The sequence below is a fragment of the Doryrhamphus excisus genome, linkage group LG16 (assembly GCF_037039965.1).
Source record: "Doryrhamphus excisus strain RoL-2023G ecotype Guam linkage group LG16, RoL_Dexc_Guam_v1.1, whole genome shotgun sequence".
In the NCBI taxonomy this organism is placed as follows: domain Eukaryota; kingdom Metazoa; phylum Chordata; class Actinopteri; order Syngnathiformes; family Syngnathidae; genus Doryrhamphus; species Doryrhamphus excisus.
Genome location: NC_136372.1, coordinates 11,787,999 through 11,813,906, shown reverse-complemented (window position 1 = coordinate 11,813,906; position 25,908 = coordinate 11,787,999). Strand labels below are relative to the sequence as shown.

General features: G+C 43.3%; 2 protein-coding genes and 1 long non-coding RNA gene across 9 annotated transcripts in view; 2 read left to right on the top strand and 1 right to left on the bottom strand.

Annotated features, from left to right (window-relative positions):
• Positions 1–662: 662 nt before the first annotated feature.
• Positions 663–12,401, top strand: traf7 (TNF receptor-associated factor 7). Of its 2 annotated transcripts, none has more exons than XM_058050170.2 (22): positions 663–805; positions 1,812–1,975; positions 2,306–2,363; positions 2,472–2,560; positions 2,641–2,757; positions 2,843–2,935; positions 3,358–3,391; positions 3,478–3,700; positions 3,784–3,918; positions 4,011–4,106; positions 4,306–4,427; positions 4,511–4,584; positions 6,626–6,674; positions 6,751–6,878; positions 7,480–7,562; positions 7,665–7,704; positions 7,787–7,903; positions 8,358–8,480; positions 9,970–10,089; positions 10,173–10,304; positions 10,380–10,499; positions 10,988–12,401. In XM_058050170.2, the coding sequence occupies exons 3-22, from the start codon at positions 2,312–2,314 to the stop codon at positions 11,000–11,002; spliced, it is 1,962 nt and encodes a 653-aa protein (XP_057906153.2). In that variant the 5' UTR covers positions 663–805; positions 1,812–1,975; positions 2,306–2,311; the 3' UTR covers positions 11,003–12,401. The 2 variants fall into 2 exon arrangements, with proteins under 2 accessions (XP_057906153.2, XP_057906152.2); XM_058050169.2 differs by having other exon boundaries at positions 2,469–2,560.
• A 547-nt stretch (positions 12,402–12,948) lies between these two features.
• On the top strand, positions 12,949–19,601 carry LOC144901899 (uncharacterized). Its single transcript, XR_013630053.1, has 3 exons — positions 12,949–13,231; positions 18,988–19,282; positions 19,369–19,601. It is a non-coding gene; the product is annotated as an uncharacterized LOC144901899 (long non-coding RNA).
• caskin1 (CASK interacting protein 1) overlaps positions 13,512–25,908 on the bottom strand; it is a 98,252-nt gene continuing 85,855 nt past the window's right edge. For 5 of the 6 annotated variants that reach the window (XM_058050162.2, XM_058050165.2, XM_058050164.2 and 2 more), the window contains 6 exons: positions 25,680–25,823; positions 24,444–25,570; positions 24,110–24,379; positions 23,360–23,954; positions 19,355–19,841; positions 13,512–19,278 (listed from right to left, as the gene is read on the bottom strand). In XM_058050162.2, coding sequence (XP_057906145.2) covers positions 19,182–19,278; positions 19,355–19,841; positions 23,360–23,954; positions 24,110–24,379; positions 24,444–25,570; positions 25,680–25,823 — 2,720 coding nt within the window. In that variant the 3' untranslated portion in view covers positions 13,512–19,181. The remainder of the gene's footprint in view (positions 19,279–19,354; positions 19,842–23,359; positions 23,955–24,109; positions 24,380–24,443; positions 25,571–25,679; positions 25,824–25,908) is intronic. The other variant, XM_058050163.2, reaches the window with a different exon arrangement.

The window sequence follows — 25,908 nt, the reverse complement described above, 5'->3', positions numbered from 1 at the left end:
GCTGTTTGAATAAAAGTTTAGTGTGTGTGAAACCTAATGTGCATATAAGTGATAATCAAAGGTTAAAATGCAGTGACTTCAGTTGGTAAGTGCAATAAATGCTTTCATTTCTAGAGAAAAGCACTAGTTGTGCCAAAAAGATACAAGTTATAGAATAATCATTTATTGACAAGGCATTTTATTAAACGTCAATAGTCACAGTGAATTTTAAATGCACACAGTTCCATAATATTTTTAGTTCTGGGCAAGACAACTACATTTTTAATCCTTACTTAAACTAATAAGCTTTCTTCTTGTAATGTGAGTACAGCAACATAACATTAAACAGTATAGGTCTCAAAAGTATACAGTACTGTACAGTATTGATTTTTTCTGGATGGATAACTGTACTTGTCGCTTTCGGAATTGAAATATATAAGAAATTTTTTTTTCTTATATATGTCAATTCCAATATATAAATAACCAGTAGAATAGTAGAATAACCAGTAGAATAAAACATTTAAAATGAAAAAAATAATTTAAAAAAATACACGCTCTACGGAATTTACTGACAGCACGGATTCCAATCACCGCACTGTGAACAGATCATGGGTGATGTAGTCCACCAGGTTGAGGAAAGTAAGCGATTCCGTGTGCAGTACACTACATGTCCACTCATGCATTGCTGCATAGCCCTTGTGCGCTTGAGTCTGAGCGAGTGAGAGAGAGAGAGAGAGAGAGAGAGCGAGAGAGAGCGATAGAGGTGGAAAAGGAATTTCGGAATTTTCGTCTGCAAACTTGGAACTGCGCCGTTGCTAAAACAATGGTATGTCCACACATTAAAAGCAGCCTCTTTTAGAAACAGTGTCTTGATAGCTAGAAAAAAGCGTCAGCCATCAGTTGGCAGCGAGCATAGCGTGTTAAAAGACGGCGTTTGGTTGTGATTGCTACTAGAAAACATTAGCTAACTTAAGCTAGCAAACAAGCCTGTGCAGCTAGCGTTAGCCGCTTCGTTATCGCAGTTTAAAAATCGTTACTGGCCAAAATGACAGCTGATAATGCCGTGCAGTTTATCGTGTACGAATCCGGACGACTTCACACATCAAAAGTCAAAGGCCTTTGAAGATTAGGCTCGCTGTCGGGGTTGAACTTTACTAGTCCGTATCCGCCCCCCTTTTCTGGTGAGAGGTTCCTCGTTTACGGGAATCTCATGGCTTGTGCAAACACTCCGTTGCGCAGTGGGAGCGATTAATCAAAAGGTTTTGGTTAGTGTTTGCTGACAAATTCTGCAGACCATTATTGTTTTAGCTGACTCTCTGCATACCTTTCTGTGAGCAACCTAGTCGCGTTGTTCGGGTCACTTGTTTTTGGCTGTCACTTCCTCCTCTCTCCTTTGTCTGTTTTACAGCCTCTCTGTCAGCCTCTCAGTGGGGCTTTCGACTTTTATAGTTTTTATTATTTTGTGACTTTCTGTTGGAAATTAAAAACGATGTTTGATTGTTTGATAAAACTGTAGTAGTTGCATCTCAATTTTACTCACTGACTTGTGCTTTACTGTTCTTAGTATGTCAACACTTCTCGCTCTACCCATTTCTCACCAAGCCTTGGCATCCAGGGCCCGTTGGCTCCTTCGCACTGGTTATTCATTGGCGAGGCTCGCTGGCAGCATGCAGGAGGAGCAATCGCATTCATTCACTGATTTTTCCCATGACATGTATTTATTACTTTATATGCATGTGAGCGAACATCCCATGCTTTGGATTTGATTATTTTCAATAATCCAGAAGGCTGTGAGTGCAATTTTGACATTTTTTCCCCTCTTGTTTCCCCAGGCCTAAACGACTATCTGGCTTGCTCGTGTGTCCTCTCCATGTGTGTGCATTTTGGGTTATGAGCAGGAGCAAGATATTACAACACATACTCTGGTGGAACAGCAGAAAACCCAGATATCATTCCCTGCAGCCCCTCCACTCCCACGGCTGACCCAGCTAGCGGGGTAAGACAAACAGGAGCTAAAGGTTTAGTGTTACAAATGAATACATATTTTGCGGTCCGGTGTTTTCTACAGGATTGCAATCTATCTATGATTTAAGTTAGATGGCATCGTAGTTTCCAAAGTAAGAGTCTTGTGCATAAACATTGAGAATTGTGAGGCAGCTGCAAATAAATTAACACGGGTGAATGATGTCAAAATGCAAGAGTTAGTTTTAAAATCGGAATTTGCACCACCACACAATATAATTACATGTACTATACTATGCGGTATGGTCCAAACGTTCTTCCTCTGAAATAATTAAACAATTCATGTAACCTTCCTGTCCTGCAGAGCAGGATGGAGACGTCATTTGGTCCAACCTTCTCAGCCGTGGCTGCTGGAGCTAAAGGTGAGACACATACGTCATTGAATAGTTTTCTTCTCTAATTTCCTGATTTTGGTTGGTTATTGCTGCCCTATTAAGCGTCACTTGGAATTATTCTTCTGTTTTCAGCAGAATCATCCAGCTCCTATAAGCAGCACAGAAGAACTCCCTCCTCCTCCAGTACATTAACATATTCCCCTCGGGATGATGACGACGGAATGGTACCCGTTTATTTACACACCTTTGCTATGACACATTCACAAGCTGAGTGCGTAAAGCCACAACCACTTCTTTACCTCAGCCACCCATTGGTACTCCGAGGAGGTCGGATTCGGCCATCTCTGTGCGATCTCTCCATTCAGAATCCACCATGTCCCTGCGGTCCACTTTCTCTCTGCACGAAGAGGAGGAAGACACGGTGAGTCTAATAACGTCCCATACTTACTGTACACACAAAACATGCACAGCATCACATTTGAATACGTTGGTGTTTTTACATTTAGGAGCCGCAGGTATTTGCTGAACAGCCGTCAGTAAAACTAGGCTGCCAGTTGTGCTGTAATGTTTTCAAGGACCCCGTCATCACTACATGTGGGGTAAGTTTACGTCTTTCAACCATCATGATCAGCTGTCTATCTTAAAATGTGTAGTTCTTCTTTAAAACTCTATGGACAGAGAAAATGGAACTTCTAAGAAGATAATAAAATAATGGCATGTATGTTGTTATACGGTGTATACGATGGTGTTTTTAACATTCAAAATAGTTTTCATTTCTTTGCTACTCTCCAGTTAGTGTTGGCAGATACTGGTGGGGTACTATACACTAATCCACATTCAAAAGCTTAGCCATGGCGCCATTATCTGGTCTCCTTTGTATTGACTGACTCCCTCTTAGTAGTGATGGTTCCCTCATCATTGTGGTATGCAGCCTGGATACGTATAGGCTTAGAATATTGCCTGTTGGTGTTAAAAAGAAGTGTGTACTTACTAACTCATAACATTTTCCGATATTCCTCAGCACACCTTCTGCAGACGATGTGCCTTGACCTCAGGTGAGTTGAGATGGATGTAGTTTTATTTGTTTATTTGATATATTTTTTAAAGAGAAATATATAATTTACACTTGGACTTCTTCCAGACAAGTGCCCTGTGGATGCAGCAAAATTAACGGTTGTGGTGAACAACATAGCGGTTGCCGAGCAAATCGGCGAGCTGTTCATTCACTGTAAATACGGCTGTAGGGCCACAGTTAGCAGTGCAAGTGTCGGTGCAGCCTCCAATTCCACCGTGGCGGGGAAGCCGGGTGCTTATGAAGTGGATCCTCTGGGCTGCCCATTCACGATCAAACTATCCTCACGCAAGTAAGGGAACACACAAGGCTTTGATGGATGCCTGCTCCACCATGAAAATAGGAGTTTTCAATTGTTGTCTTGTTCATATGCAGAGAACATGAGGCCAGTTGTGACTACAGGCCAGTCCGGTGCCCCAACAACCCCTCCTGCCCCCCGTTGCTCACCATGAACCTGGAGGCTCATCTGAAAGAATGCGAGCACATCAAGTGTCCCCATTCCAAATACGGGTGAGATTTAAAACACAAAAAGCTCCCGCTGTCTCCAGTAGTCCATCTATTATGAGTCACTTTTCATTTGACTAACTGCATTCTTTCGACAGGTGTGCTTTCATCGGTAACCAGGACACATATGAAACACACCTAGAGGTGTGTAAATTTGAAGGGCTGAAGGAATTTCTGCAGCAGACTGATGACAGGTGATCACGCTCACTACAGCTTAACCACTGCTTAAATACTGCGCTGAAAATAATGCATTTTGCTTATGTGGTCATTATTTCTGATCTTGCATATTAAATTGTGCATAGGATTTTTCTTAATGTAACTTAAGTAGTAATAAAACTGTACCATACCATACCACCTCTCTGGGGATCCTATTTGACCCCTTGACTCTACCAGGTTCCATGAGATGCAGTTAACTTTAGCCCAAAAGGACCAAGACATTGCTTTCCTCCGCTCCATGTTGGGCAAACTATCAGAGAAATTAGATCAGCTAGAGAAGAACCTGGAGCTCAAATTAGGTACGTTTGTATTTTGAGCCATAACTATACAGACTTTGCAGAGCAGTTTGTTTTTGTGATATAAAAAACTGTATGTGTTTTAGATATGCTTGATGAAAATCAGAGTAAACTGGGTGAGGACCTGATGGAATTTCGTCGAGATGCCTCTATGCTCAATGTAAGTAATAATTTAATGTTAGTAAAACAAAAAAAGGTAGTTTACGTGCGTGTGAGTTATTTATTTGATGTTTGGCTTACCGTAATTGCAGGACTATTGGCCGGTATGTAAGCATCATAAAAAAATATTTTTTTTTTTCAAACCACGCCGAACAGTGTGTAATAAAAACGTGTGTAATATGGCTTGTGTAATACAGCAGCCTACCAAAAAAGTAATTCATTGCCATCCTCTTGCTCTCTTTAGTTCTTGCTCTTTTTTCTGGAGACAAATTAGCCATTTAGCTTGAGCTATCGTCTTCATCATGCCGTCATGATCACACTTACTTCAGATGTGTACGAGATCGGAGACTTCAAAATGTGATATTAGCTTCCACTTAACTTGTCCACACCACTGCTTCCTGAAGCTGCACTCTAGGCATCAAGGGAACTATCCGGTAGCTTTTAGTCATAAATTAGCTGTATGACTGTAAAAGCTGCAGGGTTCAAAGCGTGACCAAAAAGTAGCGGCTTATCATTTATTCACAGGTCTTCTAAGGTCCTACAAGTGATAAGGCACTTTTTGGGGTTCATATTTAGAACTGACTGACAGAATCGGTGTCTCATGCTAAGAGTCCACTGGGCCCGCGCCAGTTGGTGCCGGTTCGTGCCAGTGCAATTTGCTGTGGCGCCTAGTGGCATGCAGTGGCTCAAACTGCCTCGCAATTGGCTCGTGGTGGCCCGTAACGGCAGCAAGAAAATTTAAAAAATGTTTAAAATCTTTGTCGCGTCGATTGCTAGATGCAGGTGTCTACCAAGTGGAACCAAATGTCGCAAACAATCCGCCTATTGGAATCCACTAGAATGTAATGGCGCGCGCCAAGTTCCACCAATGATGCTCGGAGTCCAGTGGGCCGGTGCCAGTTCGTGGCAAACATTATGTGATTGCCGCGTATTGGCTTGCTGTGGCGCCGAATTAATGTTCACTCGGCATGTTGCCATGAGCCACTACGCGCCAATCACATAATCTTTGGCGCGATCTGGCACCAACTGGCACCGGCTCAGTGGAATCTTAGCATCACCAGCTATCAACTTCACCGCCCCTCAATGGAATCTGCCACAGCATGTTACTCAAGTTGAGGTCTAGACTTGTATTACTTTTATTTAGATTTTGCGTTTGTACATTTAGACACAATTAAAATGACTGAAGATTAAATATGACAGAATCAAATCAAGAACAGACACATCCCATATAGAAGTAGTAACATACCGTAAAACAGGGTTATAAGGGACGGTGGGGTAATAAGTGACAATTTTCGGGACAATGTTTTTTGAACGATTTGTTCAAGAATATATGCTTCTTTGAGAAAAAAAACAACACAAAGCAGCTTCCTGTTTAACATAAGGCAGAATTATATTTAAAACATTTTCCCTAAAAATTGTCCCTTATTACCCTAAAAATTGTCCCTTATAACCCCGCCGTACCTTATAACCCCGTTTTACGGTACCTTGTTTGCCAAGGGTGCTTGTTCCATTTATCTTGCTTTGCTCCTCTGCCACCGCTGAGAGCGTTTTGAGGTCTGGTTTCTATTTGACATCACCTTTCAAGTGTTGGGAGTCTTTGACATTATGTCATTATGTTTTTATGTTGTGTCATTTTCCTTCTGTTTAGCGTACATGAAAAAGATGTATTTAGTCTTGACACATATCCGCATTCCATCACCGTGCTTGACATTGACCATTAAGTGTTGAAATGACATATTTTGTTTTTCCAAATATGATGACATTTTAACACATCATGGTCCCATTCAAAACTAAAGCCATGCAATTTTAAACAGGTATGATGTATGTGTACATTTTTGGCATGCATAATCTCCCTTTTTGCTGATGATTATGATGGAAATAATGGAAATTATTATGATGGAAACCACAACTGTGGACTTTTGTAAATGTTATGTGTGTCAATGTCAATGGTGTCATGATACATAAAACCTAAGAATAGCAATAGAGTGTGTGTGCTTTTTAATAAAAGGTCACACCTGATGTTAATCTGTTTTTTTCTACAGGATGAGCTGTCCCATATCAATGCTAGACTCAACATGGGAATCCTGGGATGTAAGAATAATTTTCCTATTTATTCCTCCTCATTGCCTACTTTCTTTTTTTCATTCATTCTTTGTCTTTTTTGTAGCTTATGACCCTCAGCAGATTTTCAAGTGCAAAGGCACATTTGTTGGCCACCAGGGACCTGTATGGTGTCTGTGTGTCTACTCCACCGGAGACCTCCTCTTCTCTGGTTCCTCCGACAAGACTATTAAGGTAACACAAGCACTTCACCACAGTATTTATGCTGTGAGATTGATTGTAGCGTTACCCAATAGGTAAAATACATTTATTGAAAGCTCCACCCATTTTCCCTAAACCTTATAAACACAGATCAAGATATTCAAACTAGCATAAATGCTTGAAATATAGCCACAGAGGTTGAGGTAAACATAGTTGCTGACAAGTCCTCTTCAAATGCAGCTACTGCTGTCTTGTGGTGTCGTCAGAAACTACATCAGGCAGTTACCTGCAGCCACAGGTCTTTCCAACAACTGTTTTTTTTCCACATGGTGCTAATTAGAGACCCTAAGGGTTATTTGTTCTGCAGAACACGCACCCATCAAGTTGCTCATTGTACATTCATAATGATTAGTTGCATTTGCACACTCGTGTATTAGTGCGGCTAATGTTTTCTTATTTTTTTTTAAATAGCCGCTGGTTTTCTAGGTCACTCACAGTTTTCCACTCGAGCTCACCTTTATCAGCATGTGTTTGAATCTTAATGAAATTCTTGCAAAGCGTTCAGTTATTTATGTATTCAATTTCTCTTCCGAGTGACGCACAAAATTCATGCTTTCTATCCGCATCCCATCAGGTATGGGACACGTGCACTACCTACAAGTGTCAAAAAACCCTGGAGGGACACGACGGTATTGTGCTGGCGCTCTGCATCCAGGGGTAATATAGTTGACACAAACACAATGTGCACTTGCTAGCCAGCAATGGAAAGTCCCCCCCCCCAAAGTATAATTTGGTCAGACAATGTTTTTGTTTCCATAGAAACCGCCTCTATAGTGGCTCTGCAGACTGCACCATCATTGTAAGGCACAATACACGTTCAATTGCCCGGCTGCTTGTGTATTTGATGTAAAAGAAAGTGTGTGTGTGTCCATTTTGTGTAGGTATGGGACATCCAGACTCTACAGAAAGTCAACACCATCCGTGCCCATGACAACCCAGTTTGTACGCTGGTCTCCTCCCACAACATGTTGTTCAGCGGCTCCCTCAAGGCCATTAAGGTACAGTGATGGCTCATCCACGATAGAAACAAGCCACTTGACTGACCTCTGAGACTTGTATCCGTATAATTTCAAGTCAATACAAATAAAGGACAGAAAAGTGTGAGTGAAGTCTCGGGGAGGAGGCAAGTCGACTGTAAGGAGATGGACTTAGCAATATCTGTTTCCATGGTTACAAGGGATGAAGCAAAGAAGAGGGGAGTGTGTGTATTTTTGTCTTTTCTTATGCAACACAAGCAATTAGCACCATTTCCACGACCTGGCTCACAGCTTGTTTCTACTATTGTTCAGTTGGTGTGTGTGTGTGTGTGTGTGTCTGTGTGTGTGTTGGTGAGTACACATCTACGATTTACTGAGGTACAGATAATCCAAGGTAATTAGTCCCAATAATACACATGCATATTGGATGCCATTGTATTATGAAAGTGTACCTAATGTTGTGTTTGTTTTGTAGGTGTGGGATATTGTGGGCACAGAGCTGAAGCTGAAGAAGGAGCTGACTGGGCTAAATCACTGGGTCAGAGCACTGGTGGCCTCCCAGAACCACTTGTACAGCGGCTCATATCAGACCATCAAGGTAAAGGGAGGGCGCTTATGTACACATTATCACATTATTTTCACATTATTCAGATGTTTGTCCATGTTAACTAAACACATCATTATTATCTGCCGTGAAGGTGATGGTTAAAATGGTGAATGGTAAAATGTCAACAGCTGCCAGCACAGTACTTACCGTATTTCCTTTAATGGCGGCCTCTGCTCTCATAGAGCTTGAATTATAGGGTGCCCACAATTTCTGTGTAACTAGGATATTTTACACAGAAAATGCTGAGTAAACAATCATGCTTACTTTAAACCAGTGCTTCCCAAATAGTGGGGTGTTTCTGGTTCATTCATTCATTCATTTTTACCGCTTATCCTCACAAGGGTCGCCGGGGTGCTGGAGCCTATCCCAGCTGTCTTCAGGCGAGAGGCGGGGTACACCCTGAACTGGTCGCCAGCCAATCACAGGGCACATATAGACAAACAACCATTCACACTCACACCTATGGACAATTTGGAGTCGCCAATTAACCTAGCATGTTTTTGGAATGTGGGAGGAAAACCCACGCATGCACGGGGAGAACATGCAAACTCCACACAGAGATGGCCGAAGGTGGAATTGAACTCGGGTCTCCTAGTTGTGAGGCCTGCACACTAACCATTCGTCCGCAGTGAAGCCCACATTTCTGTTTCATGACAGAAAATAACTGAGAAGCACTGCTTTAAACAAATAGTCAATTGATTGTATTGCAAGAAGGATAACAAATATTTTTCATGGTAGTTTGCCACAATACTTACAAATCAGGAAGCACCGATACAAAACAATTGTAACCAAAGTCTAAAAGTCCTTGATCCTTCACACTTGAAGCCAAATATCTTGAGAGTCGAATTTAGTCCAACATGATATGATGGGTTTGCACCGTGGACAAGTGGTTAGCACGCAGGCCACACAGCTAGGAGACCCGACTTCGATTTCTCCCTCGGTCATCTCTATGGGGAGTTTGCATGTTCTCCCCGTGCATGCGTGGGTTTTCTCCGGGTACTCCGGTTTTCTTCCACATTCCAAAAACATGCTAGGTTAATTGGCGACTCCAAATTGTCCATAGGTATGAATGTGAGTGTGAATGGTTGTTTGTCCATATGTGCCCTCAAGATAGCTGGGAGGATAAGCGATAGAAAATGAATGAATGAATGACAATTGAAGAAAACTGAAAAATATATCATAACGATGACATTGACTCGTAACTGATATTGTATTTATTATACAATTTAATACTGTATTGAGTATTAAATTGATCCGTCCAAGTGTACGCGGTTTTAGTGATGAAGTTTTGAGTGGTAATATTAGGGACGCCTCTCGCCTGAAGACAGCTGGGATAGGCTCCAGCACGCCCCGAGACCCTCATGAGGATAAGCGGTACAAAATGAATGAATGAATGATATGATGGGAAAAAATACTTTAAAATGTTGGCATGATGTATCGGACTCTTCCTGTTACTCCTCTTCTTCTATTTTCCTGGCAGATTTGGGACATCCGCTCCCTGGAATGTGTCCACGTCCTGCAGACCAGCGGAGGCAGCGTCTACTCCATCGCCGTCACCAACCACCACATAGTGTGTGGCACCTATGAAAACCTCATCCATGTAAGACACACGACGAACTCATTCTTTGACGGGCCTCCCAAATCCATACACATTTTTCAATGCTGCCAACACCTCTCGTCCAGGTGTGGGACATTGAGTCCAAAGAGCAGGTGCGGACCCTGACAGGTCACGTGGGGACCGTTTACGCACTCGCTGTCATCTCCACGCCTGACCAGACTAAAGTGTTCAGTGCCTCCTATGACCGTTCACTCAGGGTGAGGAATGTTCATTTGCTTATCTGCTACTTCAGTGCAGAGGATACAGGAGTGTGTGTGTGTGTGTGTGTTCAGGTGTGGAGCATGGACAACATGATCTGCACCCAGACCCTACTCAGACACCAGGGCAGTGTAACAGCTTTGGCTGTCTCCCGAGGTCGCCTCTTCTCTGGAGCAGTGGACAGCACGGTGAAGGTAGCATACCATATTTAATGTCCATTTGACATCCATCACATCTCCTTTTTGCACCATGCAGTCAAGGACGATGATGTTATGGCTTCTCTTTGTCAAAATAAAAGCAGCGCCCTCAAGAGCGTTAAGAGAACACGGTCGACTACGTCACCTGCTTCATCATACCTGCATGAAACCTCTTAGTGAGGAGATCTTTTATAAACACAGCAAATTATAACCTGTTTGAATGCAATACCCATTACTTCCATTGGGGGCTACTGGTCAATCACAAAGGTCGTGCATCATAAACATTATTGTGTAGATGTGATACGATATCGGTCAGATTGATTGCTAGCTTTTTATTTTTAACACTGGCACATATATGCTGTACATTTGACCTAATTCATCATTTGGAGTACAAAGAATACAAATATGTAAGGCAGTGAATGCTCAGTTGCATATATTAGGTTATTTGATGACGTCTTAATTTGCCATTTGTCGTCTCCCCCCAGGTGTGGACATGCTGAATGGACAAAGGGCCAACCCTGTGGACGCGCTTGTCCGTGTCAGAGAGACATCAAGACATCCTTTCCTCCTCGGTTGTTTGACTTCACCGCCACAATCCAATAAGTATTTTCTTGAAGACCGTCGAGGTCGTCACGCTCCAGGGTTCAACTGAAGGTCCACAGCAACCTCCTCATCACACGTGCATTACGACGGACACACATGTGCGATTGGCTGACTGGATGCTCTGTGCCTGTAAATGCACCCAGCGGACGGTCGAACTGATGTCGATACCTAACACTGCTCGAAGAACTTCTCATGGCTGGTTTCACAAACAGTGTTCATTCTCAACGCAGCCTCCTGAATTTCCTGTTTACAGTATTTTGTAAAACGAGATTCCACTTCAGAGAGATTGTGGGGAAAAAAAATGTCTCATCATTAACATTTCTTCTCTTCTGCGAAGCTTTGCGAAATCGGCCTTTATCAGAGTAAAGTTTAATAAAGATGTATGTTGTACTGGTCAGCCACTTGGGTCCAGTACTTGTGTAGAATAACAGGAAATGCAAATATATGTGTTTTAATGAGTGCCATATGTCAGGAGCTCGAGGATGAGCTCCTCTGATTGTCTAACTTGGTGTGACACACGTTGTTACTGAATCATAAGTGTGGTCGCAGTCAACAGGAAGCCATGGTGGACTCCATAAAACTCCCCGACAAAGTGCCCATATTGGGTTAAATATCACTCCGTAGTCATAGCAACATGTCAACAACAGCCCGCATCAGATTTATTAGCAGGCTGCACCCACGTAACATTAGATGACTTTCACAAAGTATTTTGCTTTCATGTTAGTGCACATATGACCACTACTTAGAGATGTGTGTGTACATGTAACCATGTAAGCTTGAGTTGATCATCGATCAATAAAACTGTTGTACACTTTGGCAACGAATTGTATTCACGTGGTGAAAGTAATTGTCTGCTCTCCTTTATAATGGGGAATTGCTACCACTGGATGGAGCATGATCGCCAATATTTGTATGCAATACAATATCCACCTGCTTTTTTTTCACCACTTCCTGAGCTTAGAATCGTTAGAAATGATTGTATTACTTATTTTTGCTTGTGTATGCCACCTGCTTCATGAGGCATGTTTGGTCGGCCATTGAACTGGTGACTACAGAGGTTGGTTAGGGTCCACAGCACTACTGTTGAGTGATGCTCAGATGGGAAACTAGGGTCCTTTTAGCTACTCCAGTTCTTATTGGTCACAAATTGGGTACTGAGTCACTTGTCACAGAGCCCATGCGCAGAAACAAGTTGCACCTGTGAGTCTGAGTCGAGATTTTGTCGAGTACCCGTGAGTTAGTAAAACTTGTGTTTTGTCGAGTACCCGGGAGTCAGACACCTGCGGTTGCCATATGGGGTTAGGGATTTAATTCCAAGGTAAACAATAAATAAATAGGTAAAATAGTCAAATAGGGGTGGCTCGGTGTGATTTTTATCGGTGTGAATCGTTAGTTTTGTCGGCGTCGACTCTTGAGGCAGCTTGGCAGGAAGGGAAAAAGAGTTGATTTGAGGCAAGTACCATACATTTTTATGGCGCTAATACAAATGCAGTTAGAGACATGATTGGATTCACTTTTTAACTTAGCTAGGTAGCAAGGGTGAATACGTTTATTTTGTTTGTTAAAATATAGCTTATTTTGTGGTCTTTCACATTATCAACGTCAATTTGAAGGCAAAGCGTCCGGAAAGTGACGCGCATGCGCAAAATCAGGAAGTCGCACGTGTTCACGTGTGTTTACGGAAGTAAATATTTTGCTTCATATGTGCTCTGCTCGGCGATTTTGTGTAACATTTTTATAAGCAAATAATTACGATGAAGAAGAAAGAAGGTAAGACAGGGACATTGACGAGAGCCACTTCACTGACGCTAAGGCTTTTTTTGTCGGTTAAACTCTAAGCCTGTTATGTGGTATTTCACATTATCAACGTCAATTTGAATGCAAAGTGTCAGGAAAACGACGCGCATGCGCAAAATCAGGACGTCGCGCGTGTTAACGTGTGCTTACGGAAGTAAACATTTTGCCTCATTTGTGCTCTGCTCGGCGATTTTGCAAAACATTTTTTAAAAGCAAATTATTAAGATGAAGAAAAAAGAAGGCAAGACCGGGACGTCGAGGAGAGCCACTTGACTGCCACTTTTTTTGGAATAGTTATGGGATGACAAGAATAACTTTTGCCTCCATCGGTGAGTATTTTTTAACCAATTCTTGCATGGCAAAGCACGCCTTTCGACAAGTCAGTTTGTCATATTATATTTATATCTAAACACGAACGAGGACTGAGTTGCATTTAAATAAATTGTAATTGTACTGTTCTACGGTTTGTTAAAAGTTGCTGACGTTAACGTGTTGCTTCTTATTCCCCATAGTAGTTGTCGTTGCTGTGTGTGTGTTCATATATCTGTCACGTGGTACTGTGTTATGCATGCATATGTGGAAATATGACAAGACCACAGCAAAATGTCGCACTTTGTATAGAACGTTTATTTATTTAGAGCAAATGGCCATAGGATGCAGTCACTGCAAGCACACCAACCACTGTCCACTCACTGCCACATACACTCACATGTGTTTCACACAATCTAAAGCAGAGCAACACAAAACCCGCACACACACACACACACACACACACATTCGGCCTCCATCCACCACTTGCACACAAAGTCACTGCAGAGAAGTCTGGTATCTGCTCATATAAGCACAGGCAGGAAATCTATTTTTAAACAGCGTGGCTTTTTTTTTTGTAATTTTTTTTTTAAACTTGAGAAATGAAATACAACCATCCGTGTCTTTTTACCATCAGCCCGACCACATCCATCCATCCATGCTCCAAAAACACTTGGACACATGAGCACGACGACACCCAAGCAGGAGAAACAAACGTGTGACGTGTTCTAGCTGCAGCGTGACCCCCCCCCAGTTGACCTCTACACATCAGGGGCGGGGTTACAGTACCATTTGTTTACCCTGCATTTAGAAAACATAGCACGACAAACATTATTATTATTATTATTATACACCAGGTTAGATTGGGGTCGGAAAATATTCCTTTCAATCTGCGTGTTCTCTGAGGCTGCGTTCACACTTGAGGTGCTGCACTCTGGTCCGGATGAAACATAAATAAAAACTATAATACTAGTATTTTTGTTATGGTATCATTAAAAACATACATAAAGTCATTTCTCACATATTATATGAATTAACTCCAATGTAAAAATGCAAACAATGTATGACTTACAACTAGTAAGAAGCCCCCCCCAAAAAATATATTTTTCTTACTTTCTTCAAAGGTCACGTACAATAAAAGTGGAAAATGTGGTGGGTGTGGGCCCTTTTGTGTATTAAATACACTAAAACCAATCATCAAATTTATTAAACCACTTTTAAAAAAAAAAAATCAGTTACGTTTTAAATTATTTCTAAATTTAGTTTTACTATGATCTGTAAAATGTTTTCCCCCGCAAATAATTATGTTTATATTATTTATTATTATTTTATTTACATTGTAATATAATATAAATATTACATTTTTATCCAACCATATTTATGTTATTTATATTTTATTTATGTCATACTTATTTTAACTGATGACATTTTTAATATAAATATTTAGCGTGGTCTCTCTAACAGTATTTATGCAAGGTTTTTTTTGCGTAAATTAAAATGACTTGAAAATTCCAGAATGCAAACAATAATTGAAAAAAATGTGAAAAAAAATATTTGGTACGATTTTGGTAATTGCATGTGAATATTCATTTCTGATGTGAGCCATTTATTTTATTTTTGGACCCCCCCCCCCCCAAGCATTTTAAATCCTGTTTTACACATTAAGAATCACACACAAAACTTGCGTCTTCCTGCTATAAAATGTTGAGTAAATTAACTTGTGAGACAGCGCCCTCTGCTGGAGTCATAGCGGCAACACTCTTATTTGTAACCCCCCCCACCCACACAAAACAAACCAAGCTGTGGGCCGAAAATGGCTCCCCCCGAAGCAAAGCCAACATGACAAGTGTGAAGGCACCCCGAGGATGAATACATGGGCTAAATGCAAAAAGCCGTGTTTCACTTTCTGATTCTTTCCAGTTCTGCGTGTCAGAGATTATGAGATTGTGTAAAAGACGCTGACCAGCTCGGCTTCAGACCCAATATGGTGTCTTGGAAAGTTAGAGCAAAACCACAAAGCAAGGCACATGTTTCAAAGAAAAGGAAAAAAAAGGAAAAAGAATGGGTGAAGTCAACATAATTAGGCCTGGGCAAGAAGAAGAAGAATGGCTAGTATTGAACACATCGCCACAGAGGAACACGTGAACACATGAACACATGTAGGCAGGAACAACATCCCAACGAGGAACCGAACCACGACTCACCAGTCAGACCATTGAACACTCAGATCTGTGAACTTTGAAAAATAGTCTTCAGGTTGACACATACATCATAAATACACTTGTTTGTTTTTGCAAATAGCCATATATATATATTGTATATATATATATATATATATATATATATACGTATGTATTTATAATCTGTCTAGGATTCTCTCAATTCTTAAATAAGGAGCGTGGCTGCTTTAGGAACTGCTTGCATGCAGTTTCACAGTAAACTTAAAGGGGTACTCGATGTCTGCACAAATAAGCCAGGGTGACGTCACCAATCATTGAGTTGACGGTGCGAGTACCTCTTTAATGTCGCTCTAAACCAGCACCCGTCTTCACACATCTCTTCTCACTCGCATCCCGACACCTCTCCAAACCCGTCAGTTGTAGCAACACGTTGTGGAGTAACCGTGGCAACACCATTGGAGATGATGACGATGCAGATTGTCATGGCAACGCAGGGCGGGTGCTCAGAAGAGGAAGTTTGTGTCAAAAAAACGGTAGGAATGTTAGAGGTTAGGAATTAAACACGGGGTGAAGAATATGCAGCCTTTCTTGAATGTTTCCATGTTTCGGACTTACGATGTGTTAGGCGAGTGTTTGCCCCACACTGAAAAAAATAGATCAGATTTTTCGAGAATAAAGTTGGAAATTTACGAGAGGAAAAAGTCGTACATTTACAAGAATAAAATAGTAAATTCATGATAATAAAGTCGTGAATTTATGTTTAAAAAATAATACATTTAAGAAAATACTAATACATTTGTGAGGAAAAAAGTCCTAATATTACGAGAATAAAGTAGTCCATTTACGATAACAGTCGTAATTTATGAGAAAAAAGTTGTAAATTTCCAAGTAAAGTCACAAAATTATCAGAAAACAAAGTCAAAGTTCCCCCTTTTTTTTCCTCATAAGTTTACGACTTTTTATCTCTCGAAAGGTTCCGTGTTTCATTGTTGTAAAATTCTTACTTACGACGGAGTATGTGGGCCACACTGAAAAAAAGAAATCAGACATGTAAATTTACGAGGGGAACAAGTCATACATTTGCAAGAATAAAATGGTAAATTCACAATAATAGTCGTAAATGTATGTATATAATAATACATTTATGAAAATAGTTATAAATTTACAAGAAAAAAGTCATAATATTACGAGAATAAAGTTGAAAAAATAATAAAAATAAATAAAGTTGAAAACACAGTTTTCACATAAATTGTAAAATTTCCGAGAATAGTCACAAATTTATCAGAAAAAAGTCAATGTAAATGTTTTTTTCTCTCGTAAGTTTACGACTTTTTATGCAACCTCTCGAAAGGGTCCGTGTTTCATTGTTGTATAATTCTTACTTACGACGGAGTATGTGGGCCACACGAGAATAAAGTTTAAATATCTGAGTAAAGTCACAAATCACAAAGTCAAAATTCCCCTTTTTTTCTTTGTAAGTTTCCGACTTTTTATGCAACCTCTCGAAAGGTTCTGTGTTTCATTGTTGTAAAATTCTTACTTACAACGGAGTATGTGGGCCACACAAGAATAAAGTTGTAAATTTGCGAGAATAAAGTTGTACATTTCTGAGAATAAAGTTACATAAAATTTACAAGGGAAAAAAATACTTTTAAAAATGGTCAATTTCCAACAATTAAGTTGTAATTTTATGTTAAAAAAATTAATAGATTTACAATAAAAACATTTATACATTAAAAAATAATAATAATATGACGAGAATAAAGTTGTCCATTTACAAAAACACAGTTGTAAATTCACAAGAATAAAATCATAAATTTATCAGAAAAAAGTCTTACTATTGCCTTTGCCCAAGGCAGTGGGCCATTTTATTATTTAAGAAAAATCTGTTCTGTTTTTCTGCCAAGTTCTAAATAAAATCTTATCGAAGCACAAGGAAAGTTTCCTCCCTCTGACACGTAATATTCAAGTTTTTCCTCATAAATGTACAATTTATTCTTGTAATATTCCAACTTTTTAAGACATAAGCATGCTGTACATTTGACCTATATTGATACCATTATGTTGAATTAGGCCCGTTTTTGCAGTGTTGTGCATACTGAATGTGCATATACTACATATTATTCTTGGATTGTGTATTTTTATTCATCTTCAGTGTGGCCTTGATACTCCTTTCCCGTGTATGGAAATGAAATCTAACAAAGAACACAAAGGCATCGTCTCTTAAAAGCCACTTGAAGTCCAAAACATGCAAACTTCCAAGGAAAGGAATACTCTTATACTTGTTATACTTTTTGCTCTACGAGCTTACAAAACATCAGCAATGATTTTCAAACCGTGGTTGACCTCCCAAAACGTTATTTTGAATTTTTGAAATGCATCTTTTGGAAATACCTCGCATTTATTCCCCAAAGACGACCTGCTGTAGCCCTCAATCAAACCCCAATCACACATTTCCATCTCTGTATTGTGCAAGCGCCCAGATATATATTTATATATATGTGTGTGTGTGTGTGTGTGTGTGCTCGCTGCATGGGGCATTGTGCTTCTCCATGTCTCCATGTGTGTGTGTGTGTGTGTGTGTGTGTGTTAAGGTGATGAAACAATAACCCAAATACAACAACCTAAACACACTTGCAGGGCCGCCGTCTTATTTGGAGCCCCCACTCCACATTACATATTGACTGCATCGTGAACCATTCAGAAATTCATGAAAAAAAAGTCACACTGCCCCCCCATCCCAAATACATGGGAACACATTGTTCTATAAATTATTTTTAGTGCAAAATAAACATACTAGGTTAATTGGCGACTCCAAATTGTCCATAGGTATGAATGCGAGTGTGAATGGTTGTTTGTCTATATGTGCCCTGTGATTGGCTGGCGACCAGTCCAGGGTGCACTGACTGCTGGGATAGGCTCCAGCACTCCCAGCAACCCTCGTGAGGAGAAGCGGTAGAAAATGAATGAATGAATAAAGTAACAGAATTAAAAAAAAAGTCTGGAGTGGGGCTCAAACCCGTGCTCTCTGTCTTAGAAGGCAGCAGCTGTACCATTACAGCGCCAGGGCCTGATACACGAGAGGCGTCGCTTCTACCGACTCTTTTCTTTTCTCCCTGCCTCAAGCTGACTTGCCTCACGGCAGCTATATGCATATTATTTGCACATTTGCCGTGAATGCGCCCACCCTCAAATTAGGATTACGGGGCCCTACACACACACACACACAACTATCACTCTTTCTTTTTCCCACCCATCACACACACACACACACCCATCAGGAAGTGAATGGTGTGGTTTTGGTCACAGATTACATCATAGAATTCCACATAGAACCAAACATTGATCCAAATAGCGATAGATTCCTAATAATCTGTATGGATTATATATTACTGTGCTAATGCAGGACTTTTTCAGTAGATATAAACTCTCCATGCTTAGAATGTACACATACGATGGGTCATCACACTGTTGCTTTTTCAATCACTATTTTATGCTCACGAGTCTGTGAGGATGACGTCTATCTCGCACTTTGTCCTCGCTCGCTTCTTTCGTGATCTTCCCTCTTCGCCGCCGATGCGCTCTGCTTCTTGGAGTCTACGGAAGAGTCGAAGTTTTCCAGAGCAGCGACGGATGGACAGATGGTGCCAAAGACAGGAAGAGTGCAAAAGTGGACGAGCGAAGGATGACTAGAAAGAGAGACGAGAGAGCCGTACTGCCCCCCCGTCGTGCTGCCTCGGTCGTTCCGGTGCGGCGTCGCCATGGTGACAAGCCGACGAGGTTCCCGTGGTTACTCCAACATGGCGTCCAGCTGGTCGGCCAGGTCGTCGAACATGCTACCGATGTCGTCGAGGATGCTCACGGTGGTTTTCTGCTCCGTCACAGAGCTGCGTACGAGCACATGCAAAAAATGGAAACGTTATTTGGCGTCCATACGATGATGGCGGCGTGGTGTTTACTCACTCTTCTTGCCGCAGGATCTTGTCCTCCACGGCCTGCAAGGCGGCAGCGAGCGACGCGCTCGTCTCCTCCAGCTTCTGATGCACCAAAGAATCCACACCAAAGTCCGGCGTCGGCGTGACCGGCGCCGTGACCCCTACCGCCGCCATCCCGCTGTCCACGGACACGCCCCCGATGGAAGAGCGAGGAGGCTTCACCGGAGGGCTGGGAGTGGCGGGAGTCTGCGGAGTCTGAGGCGTGGTGGGCGTCTGAGGGGTGTGCGGACTCTGCGGGGAGGGGCTCGGTAGCTTCACATTGGGGGTGTTGGACTGGGAGAGGGAGGGAGGCGAGCTGGTCTGTCGGGCCACCGCCGGGTGCAGCTTTGCCGGAGGAGTGGCCGGCGTCGGGGAAGGCGGGCTGGTCATGGAGTGGATGAGCTTGACCGGCTTGGGTGCCGTGGGAGGGGGGGCGGGTTTGGGCGAGACCGGAGGAGGGATCTTCTTTCCTTCCACTTGAGAGAAGAAGAGAGAGAGAAGGTGAGGAGGTGACACTGAAAGTCTGTTTGGTCCCACGGTGCCTTCAAGGACAAAGTGCACAGTGTGATCTAGTTTCTATGAAATGAGGACACGACCAAAGTGCTTCATATGTCACACAGACTGATCCATGTGTCCTAGAAATAGGGAGCTGAAACAACATTCCTAGTGATTGGCTAGTTTTCTCTGACTTGGTGGACTATTTCCAGTCTTTCCAGTCTAACGATTTCTGTGTTTCCCACAGGACTGCAACCTATCTGTGGTGTTGCGTTCCTTAACTATGCTGTGTCCATGTATAGAATCGGTCCCAGCCCTTCACCACCTCTTCCTATCATACCATAAGAGGGCAAGTATATGCTTTAGGTCAGGGGTGGGCAAACTATGGCCCGGGGGCCACATGTGGCCCGCTAAGTGTTTGAATCCGGCCCACCAGTTGCTTCCAAAGTTGTTCTTGGCACGTAGTTGGGTGCCTCAAGCTGGGTGAAGGGTGGTTGGATGTAGGGTTTTCATTCTTGTAGACAAAGAATAATATATGTTTTGTTGGGATGAGGTTGGAATCTGGGTGGTTAGGGGGGTGGGACTAGATACAGTGAAGAAAATAAGTATTTGAACACCCTGCTATTTTGCTATTTCTCCCACTTAGAAATCATGGAGGGGTCTGAAATTTTCATCGTAGGTGCATGTCCACTGTGAGAGAGATAAACTAAAAAGAAAAATCCAGAAATCACAATGCATGATTTTTTAACAATTTATTTGTGTGATACAGCTGCTAATAAGTATTTGAACACCTGAGAAAATGAATGTTAATATTTGGTACAGTAGCCTTTGTTTGCTATTACAGAGGTCAAACGTTTCCTGTAGTTTTTCACCAGGTTTGCACACACTGCAGGAGGGATCTTGGCCCACTCCTCCACACAGATCTTCTCTAGATCAGTCAGGTTTCTGGGCTGTCGCTGAGAAACACGGAGTTTGAGCTCCCTCCAAAGATTTTCGATTGGGTTCAGGTCTGGAGACTGGCTGGGCCATGCTAGAACCTTGATATGCTTCTTACGGAGCCACTCCTTGGTTTTCCTGGCTGTGTGCTTCGGGTCGTTGTCGTGTTGGAAGACCCAGCCACGACCCATCTTCAATGCTCTGACAGAGGGAAGGAGGTTGTTCCCCAAAATCTCACAATACACGGCCCCAGTCATCCTCTCTTTAATGCAGTGCACTCGTCCTGTCCCATGTGCAGAAAAACACCCCCAAAGCATGATGCTACCACCCCCATGCTTCACAGTAGGGATGGTGTTCTTCGGATTGTACTCTTCATTCTTCTTCCTCCAAACACGCTTATTGGAATTATGACCAAAAAGTTCTATTTTGGTCTCATCTGACCATAAAACTTTCTCCCATGACTCCTCTGTATCATCCAAATGGTCATATGCAAACTTAAGACGGGCCTTGACATGTGCTGGTTTAAGCAGGGGAACCTTTCGTGCCATGCATGATTTCACATCATGACGTCTTAGTGTATTACCTACAGTAACCTTGGAAACGGTGGTCCCAGCTCTTTTCAGGTCATTGACCAAGTCCTGTCGTGTAGTTCTGGGCTGATTCCTCACCTTTCTTAGAATCATTGAGACCCCACGAGGTGATATCTTGCATGGGGCTCCACTCCGATTGAGATTGACCGTCATGTTTAGCTTCTTCCATTTTCTAATGATAGCTCCAACAGTGGACCTTTTTTCACCAAGCTGCTTGGTAATTGCTCCGTAGCCCTTTCCAGCCTTGTGGAGGTGTACAATTTTGTCTCTGGTGTCTTTGGACAGCTCTTTGGTCTTCGCCATGTTACAAGTTAAAGTCTTACTGATTGTATGGGGTGGACAGGTGTCTTTATGCAGCTAACGACCTCAAACAGGTGCATCTGATTCAGGATGATACATGGAGTGCAGGTGGACTTCTAATGGGCAGACTAACAGGTCTTTCAGGGTCAGAATTCTAGATGATACACAGGTGTTCAAATACTTATTTGCAGCTGTATCACACAAATAAATTGTTAAAAAATCATGCATTGTGATTTCTGGATTTTTCTTTTTAGTTTATCTCTCTCACAGTGGACATGCACCTACGATGAAAATTTCAGACCCCTCCATGATTTCTAAGTGGGAGAAATAGCAAAATAGCAGGGTGTTCAAATACTTATTTTCTTCACTGTAAGTCTTGACTTCTTCCAATTCCCTTTCAACGTGTGTATGTTTATATATACATAGGTATTTTTATTTTTGTTGATTTATGTTTGGTTTGTTGTGCTTTGGATGATGTTCGAAGTAAAGAAGGAAAAAAAAAGTATTTAAACCTTTAACATGCAAGCTGGCAACATGACTTTCAAGTAGTCAGTAGTAGCAGTAGTAGTAGTAGTAATCTTACTGTTAAAAAACCTGTACAATTCTATTTCGTTATTTCATGGGGTCTGATGTTTAAAAAGGCTGCACGATGTAGGAGTGGTTAGCGCGCAGGCCTCACAGCTAGGATACCCGAGTTCAATCCCGCCCTCGGCCATCTCTGTGTGGAGTTTGCATGTTCTCCCCGTGCATGCGTGGGTTTTCTCCGGGTACTCCGGTTTCCTCCCACATTCCAAAAACATGCTAGGTTAATTGGCAACTCCAAATTGTCCATAGGTATGAATGTGAGTGTGAATGGTTGTTTGTCTATATGTGCCCTGTGATTGGCTGGCCACCAGTCCAGGGTGTACCCCGCCTCTTGCCCGAAGACAGCTGGGATAGGCTCCAGCACCCCCGCAACCCTCGTGAGGATAAGCGGTAGAAAATGAATGAATTAATAAAGTAACAGAATAAAAAAAAAGTCTGGAGTGGGGCTCAAACCCGTGCTCTCTGTCTTAGAAGGCAGCAGCTGTACCATTACAGCACGAGAGGCGTCGCTTCTACATCTGCTGTTAGACGACTCATCTCTTTTCTTTTCTCCCTGCCTCAAGCTGACTTGCCTCACAGCAGCAATGCATATTATTTACACATTTGCCGTGAATGCGCCCATTGGCTGACGACCAGTCCAGCGTGTACCCCGCCTCTCGCCCCAAGACAGCTGGGATAGGCTCCAGCACCCCGACCCTCATGACCCTTGTGAGGATAAGCGAAATGAATGCATGATGTTTAAAGTGCTCCTGAAAAATAAATAATTAGTGGACTCTTAGAATTCTAAACGTAAAACAGTTTGTATGTATCAAATATTGAGAATTGAGTCTAATTTTGTTTTGTTTTTGCGAGTCAAAAACGTTTGCCCAACCCTGCGTCTAAGGATTGTAACCGTCATACGTTCAAGGTATGGATAAATTCATTTATCCATTATCCATTAATTTTAGTATGATTTGTATTGTTTGTGCAATGATATTTACAGCATCTACGTGTATACTATATCCGGGTACTCATGTCTCTGCACTGATGTAACCCATAGAAATGACTATTGGTCTCCACATCCTCTCCCACCATGCACACGTTCATACCTGGACTGCCAGGTGTGCCTGGCCCTGGCAGAGGGACTCTCTTGTTCGATGCCGTCTGCGGGGGGTTCTGTGCGCCCCCTTGTCTTTTGATTTGTGCCACAACTGGCTTTGGGGAGACCGGTGGCTTTGGTTTTTTCACTGGCGCTCCGTCACCGCCCACTGGAACTCCTTGGTCCAAACTGTCCCTTCTAGGAACGGAAGTCACTTGGGATTGTGGTTGAGTTTGTGGTTGCATTTGAGGCTGCGGCTGCTCCGTCACGCCGACGTCAGACACTGGGCGGCGTTTCACGGTGGCTGTGCCGTTCTGGTAAGGTACTGGCTGTGTGGTGTTCGGGGGCCCGCTACCCGGTGGCTCTGCATTGGGCCCGGCGAGCTCCGTGTAGCCCTCTGGCTCCTTGTCGCGACTCTTGGGCCTTCGTTTGACGGTGGACGACTCTTGGAGGGTGAAGTCTGAGCCGTTCGGGTGGGTCTTGGAGCCGCGGGGTCGCCGCTTTAAGGTCGCCGTGGCTTCCACCCTGGAGATGTCTTCCTGTGTGTACCCGCAGTCTGCCGGGGGAGCCTCCCCGTCACCCTGCAGACAGACACAAAATACACACTAACGGAAAATTCATACATTCGTGGCAAGGGGTCATTTTTGCAACAGTCAAAACATTGAAATTGATGAATGTACACATAAAGTTTAACATTACAACATAGATAAATACATATAGAAATACATAGATAAATAGACAAACATTTATAGATAGCTACCTGGCCTTCTCCTCGACCTTGTCGGCGAATCGTCATGCTTCCCTCCTCTGCGAATGGCAGGTTTTCTGAAGAACTGCAGCTTCCTCCAGGGCTGGGGTTGGGTGGGGGCGAAGTAACCGGGGGCGGGGACGATTCAGGCTGGGAAATGACGGACATCGCCGGTTGGTCACGCCTGGCAGCCGCCACCAGCTCGGTAAGAGGCCCACTAATGGTCCGCCGTCGGTTCACGACTTCACCGTCCAGACCGATGGTTTCACGTGTTTTCCCAGCCTGGAAAAAAAGCAACAATGTTGCGTCACGCCATGATCACATCTTTGGAGAATTTATGTCATACCTGCAGGAAGTTCTTCTGCAGTGCCATGCCTTTGGCTCCGCCCCCAATGGAAGACATTTCCAGCATGGCGGCAATGCTCCTCACACTGCCCACGCTGTTGGTCTCCACGGTGCCCGCCTCCAGCGACACCCCCAAATCGCTGGCACGCCGCTGCTGGTGGTAAGGCACATCCAGCATCCCGCCAGTGGTGCTCAGCACCTGCAGTGGTGCGTTCCCTTCGGAGAGGTTGGAGTTTGAGGTGGAGATAGCCGAGCTGGAGCGTTTGGGCGGTGGCGGGGGAGGACCTTTTTTCTTCTGCCGCAGAGTGATGGACTGTGGTTGGTTGCGACTGAGCGTTTTGTCCTGGTTGCGAACAGAGTGGCTGCGGCTGACTCGATGGGTAACCGTGGCGTATTTACCGCCCTCCGCTCTAACGCTGGAGCCCTGGCTTGACGCCACCTCCGCCGCTCCACTCCTTCCTCCTCCTCCTCTCTCGTCACACTCGCCATCTGAAGCAGCATATCGGTTGAGACTGTGGGCTCGCTTCTTCTGGAGTGCGGCGGGATCCGCCTCATTGCCGTCTGCTAGCTCAGCCTCCGCGGGGAGGCAGAGGAGCGGGACCTGCGTCTGGGCGCCATCCACCATATTCTGGTGCTGAGCGTGGGTTTGATGCTGCTGCGGGGACTGCACGGGAGTGCCACGACTGTTTGGAGACTGAGGTGGGTGTGAGCGTGGCGACTGAGGTCTTTCACCTTGTAGGAACTGGGGGGACACCTTGTGTTTGGACTGAGATGACGACGTGCTCTGCACAGAGGAGGTGGAAGAGGACGACGAGGTCCTGGTCTTGGTCGGCGTGTGAGGAGGTGTGTAAGGAGGAGCGGGCTGGGAATGAGTGTGGGAGTGGCGGTGTTTGCCTTGAGAAGATACACTGCCCCTGTGGGAGGAGGTGCTTCCTTGGCTGCTCTGCTGCCTCATTGTCCTCGCCTCTTTCTTAGGTGGTCCTCCTACTACTGCATCGTCGGGGTCCTTGCTGGGGGTGCGTGTCGGCTGGGCTTTGGCCTCCTGAGCTGAATGAGTCATGGCATTCTGGAGCTCGCTACTCAACTCGCTGTCCTGGAAGGTGCTCATCTTTGGAGACATCATCACATCTACAGACAGAAAGGATGCAAATTTGACTTGGAAGGAAATAAATACAACTTTTAGCCACTAAAGATCTCATGCTGCTTTTCTTGGTTCAAAGATCACATGTAAACTCACCGTCTGGGGGTGGGCTGTCCATTGACATCACTTCCTGTTGCTGCGTGATTGGTGGTGGTTTCTTTCTGAGGGAGCCCCGCCCGTCTGAATTACGCTGCAGTTCAGCGAGTCGCTTCACCGCCAACATCAGCTTCTTCTGATGGCCTACATTTAAAGGATGAAATTGTATCTTTGTGTACATGGTTTTAAATAAACGTGTATTTGCCATTCAGACATACCCTATGGAATA